This window comes from Cupressus sempervirens, chromosome 1 (genome assembly GCF_028749045.1).
Source record: "Cupressus sempervirens isolate cs-2001-9-10 chromosome 1, ASM2874904v1, whole genome shotgun sequence".
Lineage (NCBI taxonomy): Eukaryota > Viridiplantae > Streptophyta > Pinopsida > Cupressales > Cupressaceae > Cupressus > Cupressus sempervirens.
Genome location: NC_143118.1, coordinates 534,196,637 through 534,213,357, shown reverse-complemented (window position 1 = coordinate 534,213,357; position 16,721 = coordinate 534,196,637). Strand labels below are relative to the sequence as shown.

General features: G+C 39.0%; 1 protein-coding gene across 2 annotated transcripts in view; it reads left to right on the top strand.

The window, feature by feature from the left end:
• The window catches only part of LOC149578569 (uncharacterized), a 266,266-nt gene extending 250,052 nt beyond the window's left edge, over positions 1–16,214 (top strand). For both annotated transcript variants that reach the window (XM_089829921.1, XM_089829924.1), the window contains exons 12-13: positions 15,492–15,602; positions 15,717–16,214. In XM_089829921.1, the coding sequence (XP_089686047.1) occupies positions 15,492–15,602; positions 15,717–15,830 (225 nt within the window). In that variant the 3' untranslated portion in view covers positions 15,831–16,214. The remainder of the gene's footprint in view (positions 1–15,491; positions 15,603–15,716) is intronic.
• The last annotated feature ends 507 nt before the right edge of the window (positions 16,215–16,721 follow it).

Genomic DNA, 16,721 nt, shown 5'->3' with positions numbered 1-16,721 from the left:
GTTTGTCATGAATTCCTTGATCAGATTTTTGATGGCACTGTATACCTTTGACTAATAAGAGTGGTCGCTGCCTTTTTTAATTGCTCACAAATTTTATCACCGCCTCAAAGACTTCAACTTTGATTCATCTTTCATATGTGTATGATATTGTCATCAATTTTTGTTCCTTCTAAAATGATACTGCTGTCGTCGTCAATCATTTAAAAACAATCGCTGCTGCTCAATCATTGCTATTCCTATAGTCAGCTATCCATTGCTCTAATTCATTACGACCAATTTATCCTTTTTTGAATCTGACTTAATCATATTCCTGTTACGTTCATGAATTGTCGCCAAATCCTGTTTAACTCTGATTTATCATTATTACTGCCTTGGTTGTTTTTTATCAACTTTGTTTGCTTATTATGATTGTTGGATATTTGTATCTCCCAATTCATGCGGTGAACACAAATAGGTACATCCTATTATCTTCACATGGGTACATTTTTTTGATAACACATCCTTCTATTGCATGTTTATAATCATTCTTATCAATATTCTTGATGATCTTGTGTACCATATACTAGAATTTTCTTTGACGTCAATGACGACTTCTTTATTGTACTTTTGACATCAATGACAATAATTCCACGAGTATGATGAATATAACAAACTCCCTCCACAGGTGCAGAAAGATTCACCCTTCGTTGATTACATGAACTTTCATCCTAAGCTACAAAACCAGAATAATGTGGCAAAAATTTGCATAAGTTTTCAGCAGTCAGTAGTCAACCTACAAGTGAACCAAACTACATAGGTTATGGGTGGTACCTTGAAAGGAGAGCAACCAACTACCGGTGAATTGCAGTAACCTCATGATCATGTGAAAGGTGTTAAATATGGCAAAACTCTATTGACAGGTAGTATGAAGTTAGAAGGTTTTTGTGGGGCTGCCTACACATGTGCCCTGGATGGGCATGTTGATAATGTATTGAAGGAGATTGTCCAATCAGCTAATGATGATGACTCCACATCTTTTGTCTCTTTGTGAGTGCATGCTTATTTTGATCTGGACTTAATGGTCTCTAAATATAGTATGGATTCTTCTTGTGATGAATTTGTTTTTGAACAAAGTGCTGCCCTCAATTCCTATACACAACTGTATATGAAAGATGGCATTTATGACGTGGAAATGTGTGATGAAACGAATTCTCCCACCCCATGCGCATTTGACTTCTCTCATACACCTACTAGTTCACCTTATTTGAACAGTCAAATGAAAGTAACTGAAAATAAGATTATAGCAGCTTCATCACATTTTGATGACATATATGAGATGGTTGAAAAGCATTTTTGGAGGGAACAATTAAGGAAGGGATGAGAATACTGAAATCAAATTATCCACATCTTCTTTCAATTGTTATCAGGTTCTTAGTCTCACACAGATCTATTTTGAGGCATTATGAAAGAAGTGGACACCCTTCCTTGCGATCTCAAGAATGCCAAGGATACCGTAGAGGCTACCTTAGTGGCATTTCATGATGTAGAAAGCCAAATTGTTGAGCTTAATCAGAAATTAAATTTGGCACGCTCTATCTTAGCTCAACATTCAAATGTGAGAGTTGAGGAGGTTGTTGGTGATGGTAGCGAGAGGGTTGATTAAGTTGGGCATGTTTCATCCACATTCAATGGGCATATAGTACCTTATGATGAGCCAATGACTAAGGTTGAGGTTATTCATCATGACTATACAATGAGGAGTGCTCATTATTTTTCATTTGATCCACATGTAGAGGAGTTTGAGGCGCAGGTGTGAATTCACTCAGAGATGGTATCATCCATTGTGGGATGGAGGTCTTCCATCTCTAGAATATGGGATTAGAGGCTATAAGTATCTAACTCAAGTGATCATAGGAGATTACTTATAGGGGTACTAGTCAGTTTTCCATTTAGCAATATGTATCCGAGAGGATTGGTTACTTCTATATAATATACATCTCATGTGGATATAGGGTTACAAGGTGATTATGGTATTAGTTGCTACAAGCTGTATTACTTGTAGAGTCAAAATATCCATAGGAGTTTTATAGAGGTTGGAGGTAGTTGTGGGGTTGTAGATTCGTTTAGTGGTTTGTATCTCCTTACAACCCATGGATGTGAGAGCAGTTTGCTTTGGGACTTTAGTATTGATAGAACTAGCAGTATAGCTTGGGCGAGTTCCACTTATGGGCTTCACCACTTTTGGCTAGGTGAAGATAAGATCCAAGTTGAGCGGCAAAAGTTTGATGATCTTCTTGGACCTATTTTCATTTTGACGAATTCCTCGTGTGCACGAGATTTGGATAGTTGGCATGGTAGATATCCTTTTGAAGTTGAGGGAGGTGAGACATGTTGGCTTTTTGTGTTACTCTCTACTAAGATGTTCATCCCTACAACATGTATTGTTGGATTACTCCACCATTTCCAACATGGTGGCATGGTGATTGTGTTAGTTAGGTAGGTTTTATCATCTTCAGTGGTGCAAGTATTACATGAGTTAGTGATATCAAGGACATCATATAGGTCTTCACTTGCGATCCAAGGGGAGCATTCACATGGGTGGTCATGGATTAGGGAGCAGGGAGGAGTGATTTGTTGTATTTCTTTCTTGATGGAGGTTGGTATACTGTTGAGCTCCTGCTACCTCCTTCTATTAGACGTGTATGTATTTACAACTGAAGAGAAGAACTCAGTTGGATAGGGAGAATTTCTTTTATCATAGCAACACATAGCAGCTTGCCCTAACTAGGTATACACCTAAGATGTTTTGGGATCCTGGCATTCAATTGATTGATGTATTGGTCCATGTTGAGTTGCTTCACAACTCTAGGGTTGGAGATGTTTACACCAATGTAGCACAACTGATGGACATGGCATCAACTATGAGGCGGTACAGGATCTAGGCATTTGGTTTCAGTGTACAAATGCATATTGCTTGAGCACAAGCAATCTTTGGGAAGGGAGGACTATTATGTTCCCTTTTCTAGGCCAGTGAATTTTGTTGTGCTATTAGCCCATTTTTCCATGGTCTTGTGGGCTGATTGGGTTTTCTTTGGGATCATATCAAGTTTTGGCCTAGGCAATTCCAGTTGTCGGCCAATCGAGGTCATTTTAGTGGGGTTTCCAAACACTTACTATTTTCAATAAGTCATGAGGTTCAACATTCTTGACATTCAATGTTGGACTAAGAATGCCTTATCGAGAACTTTCTAATGACCTATCACACATGCATATTTGAGTCCATCTGACCAGTGATTTTAATGCTTGAAGGTTTAATTAATTTATTGCAAAGTGACTCTATAACTTAAGTTCATATTGTAGTGATAGGATTTTTTTGCTGTAACTACAGGATTAGGAGAGCTTACCATTTCTCTTTTGATCCATGTGTTGAGGATTTGGTTATGCATCGATGTGGATGGGCTCTAGGATTGTACTACCTTTTATGGGATGGGTTTACACCATCTTTAGTTGGAGTTAGTAGGTGCAAATTGGCAGAAGATTATTTGTAGTGTCAATATATCCATAGCGGTTAGCATAGGAGAAATATCTTGGTTATGATACTGACACAGTGCAAGGCAGGAAAATCCCCAAAGGAGATGTCCTAGCCCTCAGCAAATAACCACATAGCAGAAACACAATAACAATGCAAGAGTTGATATCAAATCATAACTATTTATTCATAAAATAACTGTTACATGCAATGTGCCAGGCTATAAGGCTTTCTCGGTTACGGCCAAATACAATAGCAATTACAATAAAAGTTCTGCAAGATCCCTCAAGATCCAATCCAAACACTAACTAGTCTAGATCCACACTCTGGTAGAGACCTCCAAGATCTCAACTTGTGCTCACAAGCCACCATGCAACCTCCTTGTTTCTAAATTACAGCCACTAGCTCTTCTCCAACTTTATCTAAGATCCAAGTGTAAACTACCTCACATTTGGCGCTCTGTCCACACACTCACAACTCCACCACAATCCTGTTGTAAATTACCTCACATTCGGCACTCTCTCCACAAACTCAGGAAAACTCGCTCCTCTCTTCCTCCTCTCCAAGCTTCTACTAAGAAGAGATCACACCTTCAAGCTTGCACACCTTGAAGCTTGATTAGAAATGCTCATATGCCTTGCTTAAATAGGCACTTACCACCCAAGATGTTACCAACACAACCAATGTGGGATAAAAGGTAAATGCAATTACCTTTCAACAAATATTTAATTTCCACCCAAATACAACAAAGCACCACTACATGACCTGATCGGGACACAACCCAAGAACAGAATGGACACAACAGAAAAAGGGAAATTGTATTAACTGAAAAATAAGCTAGTACATTCAGTACAGAGAAAATAAACTTCAAAACATGCCCTAAGGGCTTACAATAGCATAAATGTGGAGATAATTTCTCCTTTTAGTACCTCCTCTCAAACTCCACTCTGAACTGCCTTTTACAATGCCAGGAATCTCCTTAAATAGACCCCAGAGGGTTAAGGACTAGGAGTACATTCTAGAAAGTGCTAGTAGGCATCCACCGACCAAATAGAAGGTTCCAGAAGCTGCGTTAGAAGTCGGTGCAAATCTAGAAGAATCCAAAAATGGTAACCGAACTTTCGGGAGGCATAACTTTTGAACCGTAGCTCCGATTGACGAACCGTTTACATTTTCGGAAAGCTCTCGAAGCGCTCTATAGCCCTATGGACAGCCTCGCTCGTCCCCCATTTTTTGGCCCTTTTTGAGGTCATTTAATGCCCCTAACCTGACTTCAAAGCATTAAGCATTCTTAGGAGGTCTCCAAAACTCGAAAAACTGCAATAACTTTCAAACCGTGGGGCCTTTTGACCTGATTCTTTTTCTGGAATGCTCTAAATCACAATTACATTCATCCGGCCAATTCACACCTCCTAGTTCACCAAAATGATGGCCCAATTACATGCTCCTATTTTTTCGGGATTTTCTAGCACACTGATAGTGGAACTGTGAGAGTTGGAACCTTTATTTGACCCAAATGGGCGTCCAAAAATGAAAACACATGAAACAGAAACTAAGTCTAAGTACATTTTTTTAGGTGACATAGGATTGCCCTTATACCTCTGGATGCTCCTGCATCAGACACCCAGGGTAGATTGAAAAGTGACCCTATCACTTTATGAATGGTAGAGGAAATCCCAAATGGGAAACCTCAGCTGCTGAAATCCAAGTTGAGTCCTCGATCGGTCGTCCTTTCCATTTGACCAAATACTCTTCATACTGCCTGTTTTTGGTACTCCTACCCACATGATGATCTAGAATGTCTTCTATCTCCTCCTTCTTAGAAGCAGGAATTGGACATGGCTCTAACACCAGCTCCTCATCCGCACCATCATCATGATACTCTGTTAAATCTGCAATGTTGAAAATGAGAGAAATGTGAATACCATCTGGCAGCTCCACTTCATATGCATTTCCTGAGTCATGTTTCTTCAAAAATTTGCAAGGGCCAAATTTCTTCATTTTCAGCTTGTTGTAAGTACCGGCTGGAAATCTTTCTTTTCATAAGTGCACCATGACTAGATCCCCTACTTGGAATTCCTTATGTCTTCTCCTTTGATCAGCCCTAGCTTTATACTCTTGATTCATCTTGGTAATGTGTGCTTGAACCTCCTCATGTAGACGCTTGATATGTTCAGCAAATTCTTCCGCTTCAGCACTTGTCCTCTCCCCTTGCTCTATCTTCCTCAATTCTGGTGTAGTCCTTGGGCTATTCCCATATACAATTTGGAATGGTGATTTTCCAGTACTCCTATTTATAGAGTTATTGTATGCAAACTCTGCTTGTGGTAGAATCAAATCCCATCCCTTGGGCTTATCCCCAACTAAACATCTCAACAAATTGCCTAGACTTCTGTTTACCACTTCTGTTTGGCCATCAGTTTGTGGGTGATGCGTGGAACTGAATTTCAAGTCGGTTCTTAACTTTTTCCATAATGTCCTTCAAAAATACCCCACAAATTTAGTATCTCTGTCAGAAACTATGCTCCTTGGAAGACCATGTAGTCTTACCACCTCTTTGAAAAACAAGTTTGCAATATGGACAGCATCATGAGTTTTGTGGCATGGAATGAAATGTGCCATTTTGGAGAACCTATCAACCACCACAAATACTGAGTCATTACCCCTTTGTGTCCTTGGCAATCGAAGAACAAAATCCATATTTATGTCCTCCCATGGCCTTGATGGAACAGGCAATGGCTGATATAGGCCAGTATTGTGACTAAACCCCTTGGCAACTTGACAAACCTGGCAACTCTGTACAAACTTCTTCACATCCTGTGAAATTTGAGGCCAAAAATAATGTTCTCTAAGAATGGCAATGGTCTTATCTTGACCAAAATGTCCTGCCATCCCTCCACTTTGTTTCTCTTTAATCAGATTTCCTCTCATGGAACTCCTTGGAATGCACAATTGACTACCTTTGAACAACATGCCATCCTGAATCAAATAGTCTAACCACTTGGTTCTATCTACAGCAATAGGTTCTTTACAAGCTTTCCATGCTTCGGGGTACAAATTCTGGAGTTCATCAAACCCAACTACTTCAACCTGCATTACTGTAAGCAACAACTGTCTCCTACTTAGTGCATCTGCAACTCTGTTAGATTTTCCACTTCTATGCTTCAACACAAATGTATAACTCTGCAAGAACTCTACCCACTTCATATGTCTCTGATTCAATTTACCTTGGCTATTTAGGTACTGTAATGCCTGATGATCAGTATACAAAACAAATTCCTTTGGCAATAAATAATGCCTCCATTTCTTTAAGGCCTGAACTATTGCATAGAATTCTTGATCATAAACAGAATACTTCTTCTTTGCATCATTCAATTTTTCCCTAAAATATGCAATAGGCTTACCTTCTTGGCTTAATATAGCCCCAATAGCGCTGCCACTGGCATCACAATCCACCTGGAAAACCTTTCTAAAATCTGGAAGTGCCAACACAGGTTGTTCTGTTACCTTCTTCTTCAGCAATTCAAAACTTCTTGCAGCTGCTGTAGTCCATTTAAACTCTTTTCTATCCCCTCTTATTGTATCAGTTAGGGGTGCACATACGCCATTGAAATTCATAATAAACTTCCTGTAAAAACTAATAAGACCATGAAATGATCTTACCTCAGTAGCAGACCTTGGAGTAGGCCATTCCAAGATGGCTTTTACCTTCTCCGAATCCATTTTGAGACCTTCAGGTGATATAACAAACCCCAAATAGACTAACTCTTTTTTTGCAAAGATACACTTCTTCAGATTAATTAACAGTTTCTCTTCCCTTAGCCTTTCAAGGACACTACGAATATGCAGTAAATGTTCTTCCAAAATCTTGCTGAAAATTAAAATATCATCCAAATAGACAATAACAAATTTTCCTAAGAACTTCTTAAGTACCTCATTCATGAGCTGCATGAAGGTGCTTGGGGCGTTCGTCAATCCAAAAGGCATGACTAACCACTCATAAAGACCCTCCTTGGTCTTGAAGGCTGTTTTCCACTCATCTCCTTCTCAAATCCGTATCTGATGATAGCCGCTCTTGAGATCTATCTTTGTGAAGTACTGAGCTCCACTCAAGCAGTCCATAAGATCATCCATCCTTGGCAAAGGAAACTAGTACTTGATGGTTATCCTATTTATAGCTCGAGAATCTGTACACATCCTCCACTCTCCATCCTTCTTTGGTGCGAGTACTGCAGGTACTGCACATGGACTCAAGCTCTCTTGAATCAAGCCCTTCCTCAACAACTCCTGAACCTATCTATTTAGCTCCTCTGTTTCAATAGGAGTCATCCTGTGAGCAACCTTGTTAGGCAAACTAGCTCCAGGAATCAGATCTATCTGATGACTGATTTGCCTTACTGGTGGCAATCCATCTGGAACATTATCAGAGATAATATCTCCAAACTCCCCTAGTAAATCTGAAACTTCAAGTGGTATTTCACTACTACCTTCTTTATCTTTCCTAGGAATCAAAGCATAGCACATATGCTGATGTTTCATGCCATCTAAAAACTTCCTATCATCAACAAGACAAATCCTAGCACTGCTACATACCTTTTCACCTTCCTTTTTCATGGGCTTCAATTTGTGGCGAACTCCATCCTTTGTCAGAGAGTATGTGTTTGCATGTCCATCATGTACTGCATGTCTATCAAACTGCCATGGTCTACCCAACAATAGATGGCAAACATCCATCGAAATAACATCACAGAGAACTTCATCATGGTAACTCCAAATTGTGAATTTCACTAAACATTGTTCACTTACCAGGACCTTATGATCATCTTTTACCCAAGCAATCCGATAGGGCTGGGGATGTTTCTCCCTTTTGAGCTTCAGCTTAGAGACCATCTCTTCTGATACCAAGTTATCAGTGCTACCACCATCAATGATCACGTCTCAACATTTATTCTCACACTTGCATCTGGTACGGAACAAACTCCTCCGTTGTCCTGGTTCAATCTCACCACTTAGTAGGACTCTTTCATTTACCAAGGTCTCTCCTCTTTCTGCATTCTCTGAATGTGATGATTGTGCATCCTCATCCATATGAGCAACCCTAGCTTGGCCCTCAGCTCTCCTATCTGTCCTTCCTTGTCGTTGAGGGCATTCAAAGGCACGATGACCTTCTTCATTGCAATGGAAACAGGTACCACGGAAGCCGCCTCTTCCTTGTCCACGTCCTCTACCTCTTCCTCTCTGATTTCCAAAGTCTTGATCATGGGAGCGGTTGAAACCCTCATTCCTTTGGTTCCTGCTAGTACCCACATCTTTGTTTTTCTTTTGGGTTTCATTGCGGCCTCCAGATGATCTACCGCTTCCCCTTCCTCCTTGACCGCCCCCTCTTTGTCTTCCTTCAAACCTTTTATTCAGCTTCTCTTCAACTCATAGGGCAAACTGGTATGCCTCTTCAACGCTGATCATTCTTACCAGACTTAATTCCTCCTGGATGCTAGGTCGCAACCCACTGATATAACGAGCAACCTTCTCCTTATTTGCTTCTGCATGCCCCGCTCTAATCGAGAGTCAGTAAAATTCCTCTGTATATTCTTGGACTGATCTTCTTGCTTGTTTTAACCCATGCATCTTCTTAAACAAATCAAGCTCGTAGTCCATAGGAATGAACTGCTTCTTCAATTTGTCCACCATGCGATCCCACCTTGTGATCTTCTCCTTTCCTCTTCTGTTTCTTTCCAATTGGACCTCTTGCCACCAAATTTTGGCATAGCCTTTCAGTTTGGCCTTTGCAAACTTAACCCTATCTGGGTCCCTGATATCCTCATACTCAAAGTATTCTTCCAGTTCATTGATCCAATCGATCAACTCATCTGGTTTCAGATTTCCTGAAAATACACCCACTTCAATTGTAGGTCTTTTCCCAAACTTAGTAATGGCCCTAAAAAGCCTTTCCTTTGCATGATTTAGAACTTCCTCGTCAAATTCCCCTTCTGGTCCAATTTCATCTTCTTCGTTGTCATCTTCACTTTCATCACCTACGGCCACAATTGTTCCTCTACGGAGCTCCTCCTGCAATGCTTGTACCTGCCTTTGGAGGGCTCTAACCTCCTTAGGATTAATAGCTCTGGCCCTTCCGCCACGCTCTCTTCGTGGAAGCATCTTCTTAACTCAAACCCACAACCACATAGTCCTGGTGCAAACTGCCTCACAGTCGGCGCTCTGTCTACACACTCAGGAAAACCAGCTATGATACCACTTGATGGGGACACAACCCAAGAACAGAATGGACACAACAGAAAAAGGAAAATTGTATTAACTGAAAAATAAGCTAGTACATTCAGTATAGAGAAAATAAACTTCAAAACATGCCCTAAGGGCTTACAATAGCATAAATGTGAAGATAATTTCTCCTTTCAGTACCTCCTCTCAAACTCCACTCCAAACTGCCTTTTACAATGCCAGGAATCTCCTTAAATAGACCCCAGAGGGTTAAGGACTAGGAGTACATTCTAGAAAGTGCTAGTAGGCATCCACTGACCAAATAGAAGGTTCCAGAAGCTGCGTTAGAAGTCGGTGCAAATCTAGAAGAATCCAAAAATGGTAACCGAACTTTCGGGAGGCATAACTTTTGAACCGTAGCTCCGATTGACGAACCGTTTACATTTTCGGAAAGCTCTCAAAGCGCTCTATAGCCCTATAGACAAGCTTCGCTCGTCCCCCATTTTTCGGCCCTTTTTGAGGTCATTTAATGCCCCTAACCTGACTTCGAAGCATTCTTAGGTCTCCGAAACTCGAAAAACTGCAATAACTTTTAAACCGTGGGGCCTTTTGACCTGATTCTTTTTCTGGAATGCTCTAAATCACAATTACATTCATCCGGCCAATTCACACCTTCTAGTTCACCAAAATGATGGCCCAATTACATGCTCCTATTTTTTTGGGATTTTCTAGCACACTGATAGTGGAACTGTGAGAGTTGGAACCTTTATTTGACCCAAATGGGCGTCCAAAAATGAAAACACATGAAACAAAAACTAAGTACATTTTTTTGGGTGACACAGGATTGCCCTTATACCTCTGGATGCTCCTGCATCATGACCCAACAAATATTAAATGCATGATTTAATAAAATGTCCACAAACTTCTAGAATTCCGCCTAAACACCTTGATAAATGGAATGAAAACCATTTTTATTTAATTTTCTATTTACGCCACCTATGCAACTCGAAAATAGAAATTCTTTTTTTCTCCTTTTACCTTTTTTAAATTTTTAATTTTATTTCTCCTCTAATTATCGTCACTCTCTCTCCATTTCTTTATTATTATTATTTTTTATTATTCAAAATTTTCCCATGCAAGATGCTCCTGCATCAGACTCCCTAGGTAGATAAAAAAAATTGTGTGCCCCACACTTTGACACCAAAAGAAAGATCTACAACCATCTTCATATTCACCAAAGGTTCCACCTCAACAGGGACAAGAAAACCAATCTGCACATCATCCACATATGCATCACTCTGTCAAACACCAGAATCTCAACCATCCAATCAGCATGCTCACTCCCAGGAACAAACTGAACATAATACTTAAACATCAAATCCTCATCCCAAGCAGCAACTAGTGAATCCACACCAGCAACAACAAACTCCACATCAACAGCAACAACAAACTCCACATCAATAGCAACAAACTCTACATTAGCAGCAATATGTAGATTTCCATCAACACAAGCCAAACTCCCAACACCAACAATCTCATTGCTCACAACAAGATGCTCTACAACACACAACTCATCACCAATAGCAACCAGATCATCCATGACCAAATGCTCTACAATTTCCATGTCAGACTCAGCCAACTGATCATGAAAACTAATGTCCATCTCAGCATCAACAAGGTTAGGAATATCCTCAGCAACAATCTCTAGCTGCTCTACAAGTTCTATATCAGACTCCACAAACTGATCAACAAAACCAACGTCTTCCACCTCGACCTTGCCATACCATCTTCTCTCTTGAACGAGTCTCTTAACCAGCCAAACAACTCTCTTTCGGATCAATAGACTCCAGCTCCACAAACATCTACGAAATGCCTTCCTCATCCTATCCTTATCTCGATCATTCGAACTAGTTTCAAACTAAGCAAACCACCTTCTTAGTTCAATCAGCCAAACTAGCTTCAAACTGAGCAAACATCTTAGAAAAATTCCTCTCCACCACATCACAGAGATTCGCAATCATCTCAAGGTCCAATCCTCTTGGAGCCATCTCCCAAGATCTTCGTAAACTCTCTGCAACAAATCCTTCCTACGCTCCTTGTGACAACCTCAAATTGTTTGCAAGTCAGATTGCAACTTGCCACCTCGCATGAACAATCAGGAACCACATCACAAGTTTAGGACCACAGATCTACAATCCACAAACTCTCTACGATCATGCTTCAACAAGATTAGTCTTCCATCTTCACATCCATTGGTCCATCTGCAGCCCTCTGCAATTGCAAGCCAAAACCACAATTTTCCACCTTGCAACCACGAGATCTAGGACTCCAGAAAGAACAATACACAACTAGATCAAGATCAACATAGATTTACTTCTCCAACACAAGTCCTGGTGCAAACTGCCACAACCTCGGCGATCTGTCTATACGCTCAAGAACAACCTTTGCTCTAATACCATTTGACGTAGCGCAACGCAGGAGAATCCCCAAAGGAGATGTCCTAGCCCTCAACAAATAACCACACAGTGGAAACACAATAACAATGCAAGATCTGATACCAAATCATAACTCTTTATTCATAAAATAACTGTTACATGCAATGTGTCAGGCTGTAAGGCTTTCTCGGTTACGGCCAAATACAGTAGCAATTACAATAACAGTTTTGCAAGATCCCTCAAGATCCAATCCAAACACTAGCTAGTATAGGTCCACACTCTGGTAGAGACCTCCAAGATCTCAACTTGTGCTCGCAAGCCACCAAGCAACCTCCTTGTTTCTAAATTGCAGCCACTAGCTCTTCTCCAACTTTATCCAAGATCCAAGTGTAAACTGCCTCATATTTGGCGCTTTGTCCACACACTCACAACTCCACCACAATCCTGCTATAAACTGCCTCACATTCGGCTCTCTGTCCACAGACTCGAGAAAATTCGCTCCTCTCTTCCTCCTCTCCAAGCTTCTACTGTGAAGAGATCACACCTTCAAGTTTTCACACCTTGAAGCTTGATTAGAAATGCTCATATGCCTTGCTTAAATAGGCACTTACCACCCAAGATGTTACCAACACAACCAATGTGGGATAAAAGGTAAATGCAACTACCTTTCAACAAATATTTAATTCCCACCCAAATACAACTAAGCACGACCACGTGACCCAACAAATATTAAATGCATGATTTAATAAAATGCCTACAAACTTCTAGAATTCCACCTACACATCTCGATAAATGGAATGACAATCATTTTTATTTAATTTTCTATTTACACCACCTATGCACCTCGAAAATAGAATTTTTTTTCTCCTTTTCCCTTTTTAAAATTTTTAATTTTATTTCTCCTCTAATTTTTGTCACTTTCTCTCTCCAATTTTATTTTTTATTTTTTTCATTTTCTTATTTTTTTATTATTAAAAATTTTCCCATGCAAGATGCTCCTAAATCAGATACAGATACTTTTGGGAGTTTTTATTCTTGTAGAACAATTGGATGTCACACCCATGGGGGATTGGTAGAGTGCCGAGGGAGATTTGATATAGAAGATGCTCTCAAATATCCTTACCTCCTTACAATGGATGGATGTATGTTTCGTTTGTATTAAGATCCAAATGTTGACATGCTTAGCACTATTGGTTGGTTGGGTCTCATTGGATGACTTCACCATGGTCAACAGGCTAATAATGTGATCAAATTAGCGTAACATTGGTCATAGGATCTACTTGGCGGGCTATTTGGTGGTTGTAGGGACATTACGCAAATCTTCCTTTGGGATCTAGGAGGACATGTGTCTTACTTTGTTCCTAAGATTTCTTGGGGAAAGCAATTTCAGGGAGGGTGGGTTGTAATGTTCCCATTTTAGTTTGTTCTTGTCCTAGAGTAGGGTTAGCCTATAATTGACCCTTGTAAGCTAATTATTGTGGATAGAGGGACTTCTGAGGTATGGGAGGGTCTTATCTTCTCTACAATTCAGCATGTTCCAGTTTGGTCTTTGTTTGTCTCAAATTGGACTTTGTTCAGGCTTAGTTTCACGTAATTACCACTTATGGTAAATCTAGTGATAATTGAGAGTGACCCTTTATATTTTTGGGATGTGTAGTTGGTCACATGGAGAAATAATAGGTGTGACTCCTGTTTCAGATAGTATATTAAAAGGATAAGTTTTTTGGGAGTTATTTTAGTGGCCAAATTATAATTAAATTATTAAATGTGTTATTATAAAGTTATAATTTAACTTAATAATTTCAGTTAAGCTAAGGGTTAAGTCATCATTGGTAGGGTTCATTTATTCAATTAATTCATGGAAGCCTATGCCAAGGAATTAATTAAAGTATTGGAATAAATGACTATTATTTTATGTTATTTCAAATTCAAATATGCAACCAAAATGAAAGTTTGCATTTAAGTGAAAAGTGAATGGAAGAAGCTACTAGCCATTGGTGTAAAGAAGAAGCCTCTTGGCTCAGTTTGTTATAAAAGCATGCCTCTAAACATGGATCGATTGATTCCAATCGCATTTGATATTTGGTGAAATTGTTGTTGAGTTCGTTCAAGGGTTTTGAAGGATTGATAGCTGTCAAAATTGTAAATTTCTATCAGTCTTAATGCACTTCGAGTTGGTTGAATTTGCCAATGAATCATACCTATTATTGTTGCAGCGAATGGAGAATTAGTGAATGGATTTGAGAGCTGGCATCTCAATGATCTGCTGCAAGAGTGTGGGGCTTGGTATTGCTTTTTGGTCTGAGAGTCAAATTACGGTTTGCCTAGAAGCTGCGTGAGTTTATTTGCAGGCTGCCGTGGCTTTTCCTTGCCAAGCAGCAATCAATACCATTGGCTGTGACCTCAGTTTTTGAGCCAGCGCTACATGCACAAGGGATTGGGCCTGCTGAGGAGTACCACGTGCATCTTTGTGGTCTATATTTCAAAGTTTATTTTCAGCAACTGCTGCCAAACCAGGTTCTTTGCATTTTGAAATGCATGTGTGTATTGTACATGTTTGCACAGTGAATAAAGGAAAGTTGGAAAATGCAATTTACTTTCTATGCATTGTAATTATTTTTTTCAAATTCTGAAAAAACCAATATAATTATATTGCAAAACAATCAATTCAAAAAAACATATCAGAATCCTTCAGCATAAGAACTAGGCTCCTTATAACGAATCAAGGAAGACATGAGTTCCATTGCCTTGATCTAATATATTATTGTTAAAGTTCATTATTTTGAGATATGCGTCAGGTTTTTGGTTCCTGGTTTGAGGGAGTCCTTAAGTTTGCCACTTGCAACTGATCAAAAGACATTTAACTGCAGATTCAGTTAAACTTAATCTTGCAAATTACTTCATCTGCATCTTTCACTTTTCCCTTTTGCTTCACATCTACTAGTTCATTGATAATTTCACTGATTTGTAATTTCAAATAGAATTTGCTTGTATGTTCTCATGAGACAAATTAATAGATTCTATGGTTGTTTTTGTTCAATATTAATATAGTTTATTTCTTAGTTGTGTTTCTATTTGAAATATGTTTAAAATCAATGGTATTTCCTGTCATATACCTTTTTCTTTATTTATGCATTTTGAAGTGGATCTTTCATATGACTTGAGCAGAAACATGTGTCTACATTTTTTTCCCAAATATTCCAGACTTTTGCTTCTCATGTAGAAAAACAAAACAAATCTACATAATATAATTGTATTCTCAAGGCGGTGCTTTTTGTTGTTCAATGGAACTTGTTCCTTTCATGGCTAACTATAATGAGTACATATTTCAGCCAAAATACTATGGTGACAGCTACGAAAGAATGTTGGAAGTATCATTGGGTGTCAAACAACTTGGTTGCGATTTCCTTGTTGCTGGACGGAATGTTGGTGGCACCTTCAAGGTATGATTTACATGAAATTGGCTATTCTGCACACGTCTCTTTGTATTTATGCCCATTAAATGACTCATCATATGCTGAGACAGGCTTTTAAGATTTTTTTCATTTGGCATCCAGGTTCTTGCAGATTTTGATATTCCTGTGCAATTGGAGGGTATGTTTTCACCAATACCTGAAGCATTGTTTCGGATGGACATATCATCTACAGAAATAAGAGCAAAGCTTCACTGATTAACTGGTTCCTTAGAGAAAATATTTAAACTTCTAAGATAAATTGTGTCCAATTTGGCTATGATATGGTTATGTTGCATGCCTCAAAACTTAGAACACAATACTTGTGAGCCCGGATGCTCTGAATCCCTGGTACGTTGACATGTATCATTACATAAGTTCTGATATATTATCGACCTTAGTTCTAGAAACCCAAAAAGAAAATTCTTTGCATCCTAAGCACTCAAGTTTTGCAAATGATTATCAGTAGAAGTATTATATGGTCAGTATATTATTTCAAGTTTGTGTTGAATGAAAACTGTAATGAGTTTATCGTCTTCAAATAACAATTTGGCATATGATAACAATATTCTTTGTTCAATTAAGTTGGAAGTTGGAAATGTATTTATTGTACTTTTCTGTTTATGTATTGAAATTATGTACCACAGTTTCTGCCACTCTGGAGATATAGTATGGCACATACTGATCATACCTTGTTATAAGGCCTATGGGCCTCCCATCACTCTTTATGAAGGATACTAAGTTCTCCTTAGAGTTAACAAGTTTCTGGTATAGGGAGGACTTTGGACCCAAATTTGGAGGTGGTGGAGAGATGCTAGTACATCTATGTAAAATATTACTCAAAAAATTAGTTATTAATAAAGTATAATAAATTGAAATCGTCAACTGTAAGCTACTAAACACAATGTATTGGAATGCTAAATACCAATTGTTTTCTTCCTATGGGTGTATTGTTGTTTGTACAATGCAAACAGTAACATTCAAATGGACGCGAATAAATTATAAATCATAAATAGCATAACATGGGTACTTGAGAATACATAAAGAATGCAGTGCAATATGTGGCAGGAAGATATATCTTTTCATAGCATAGTATTTTTGGACAATTAG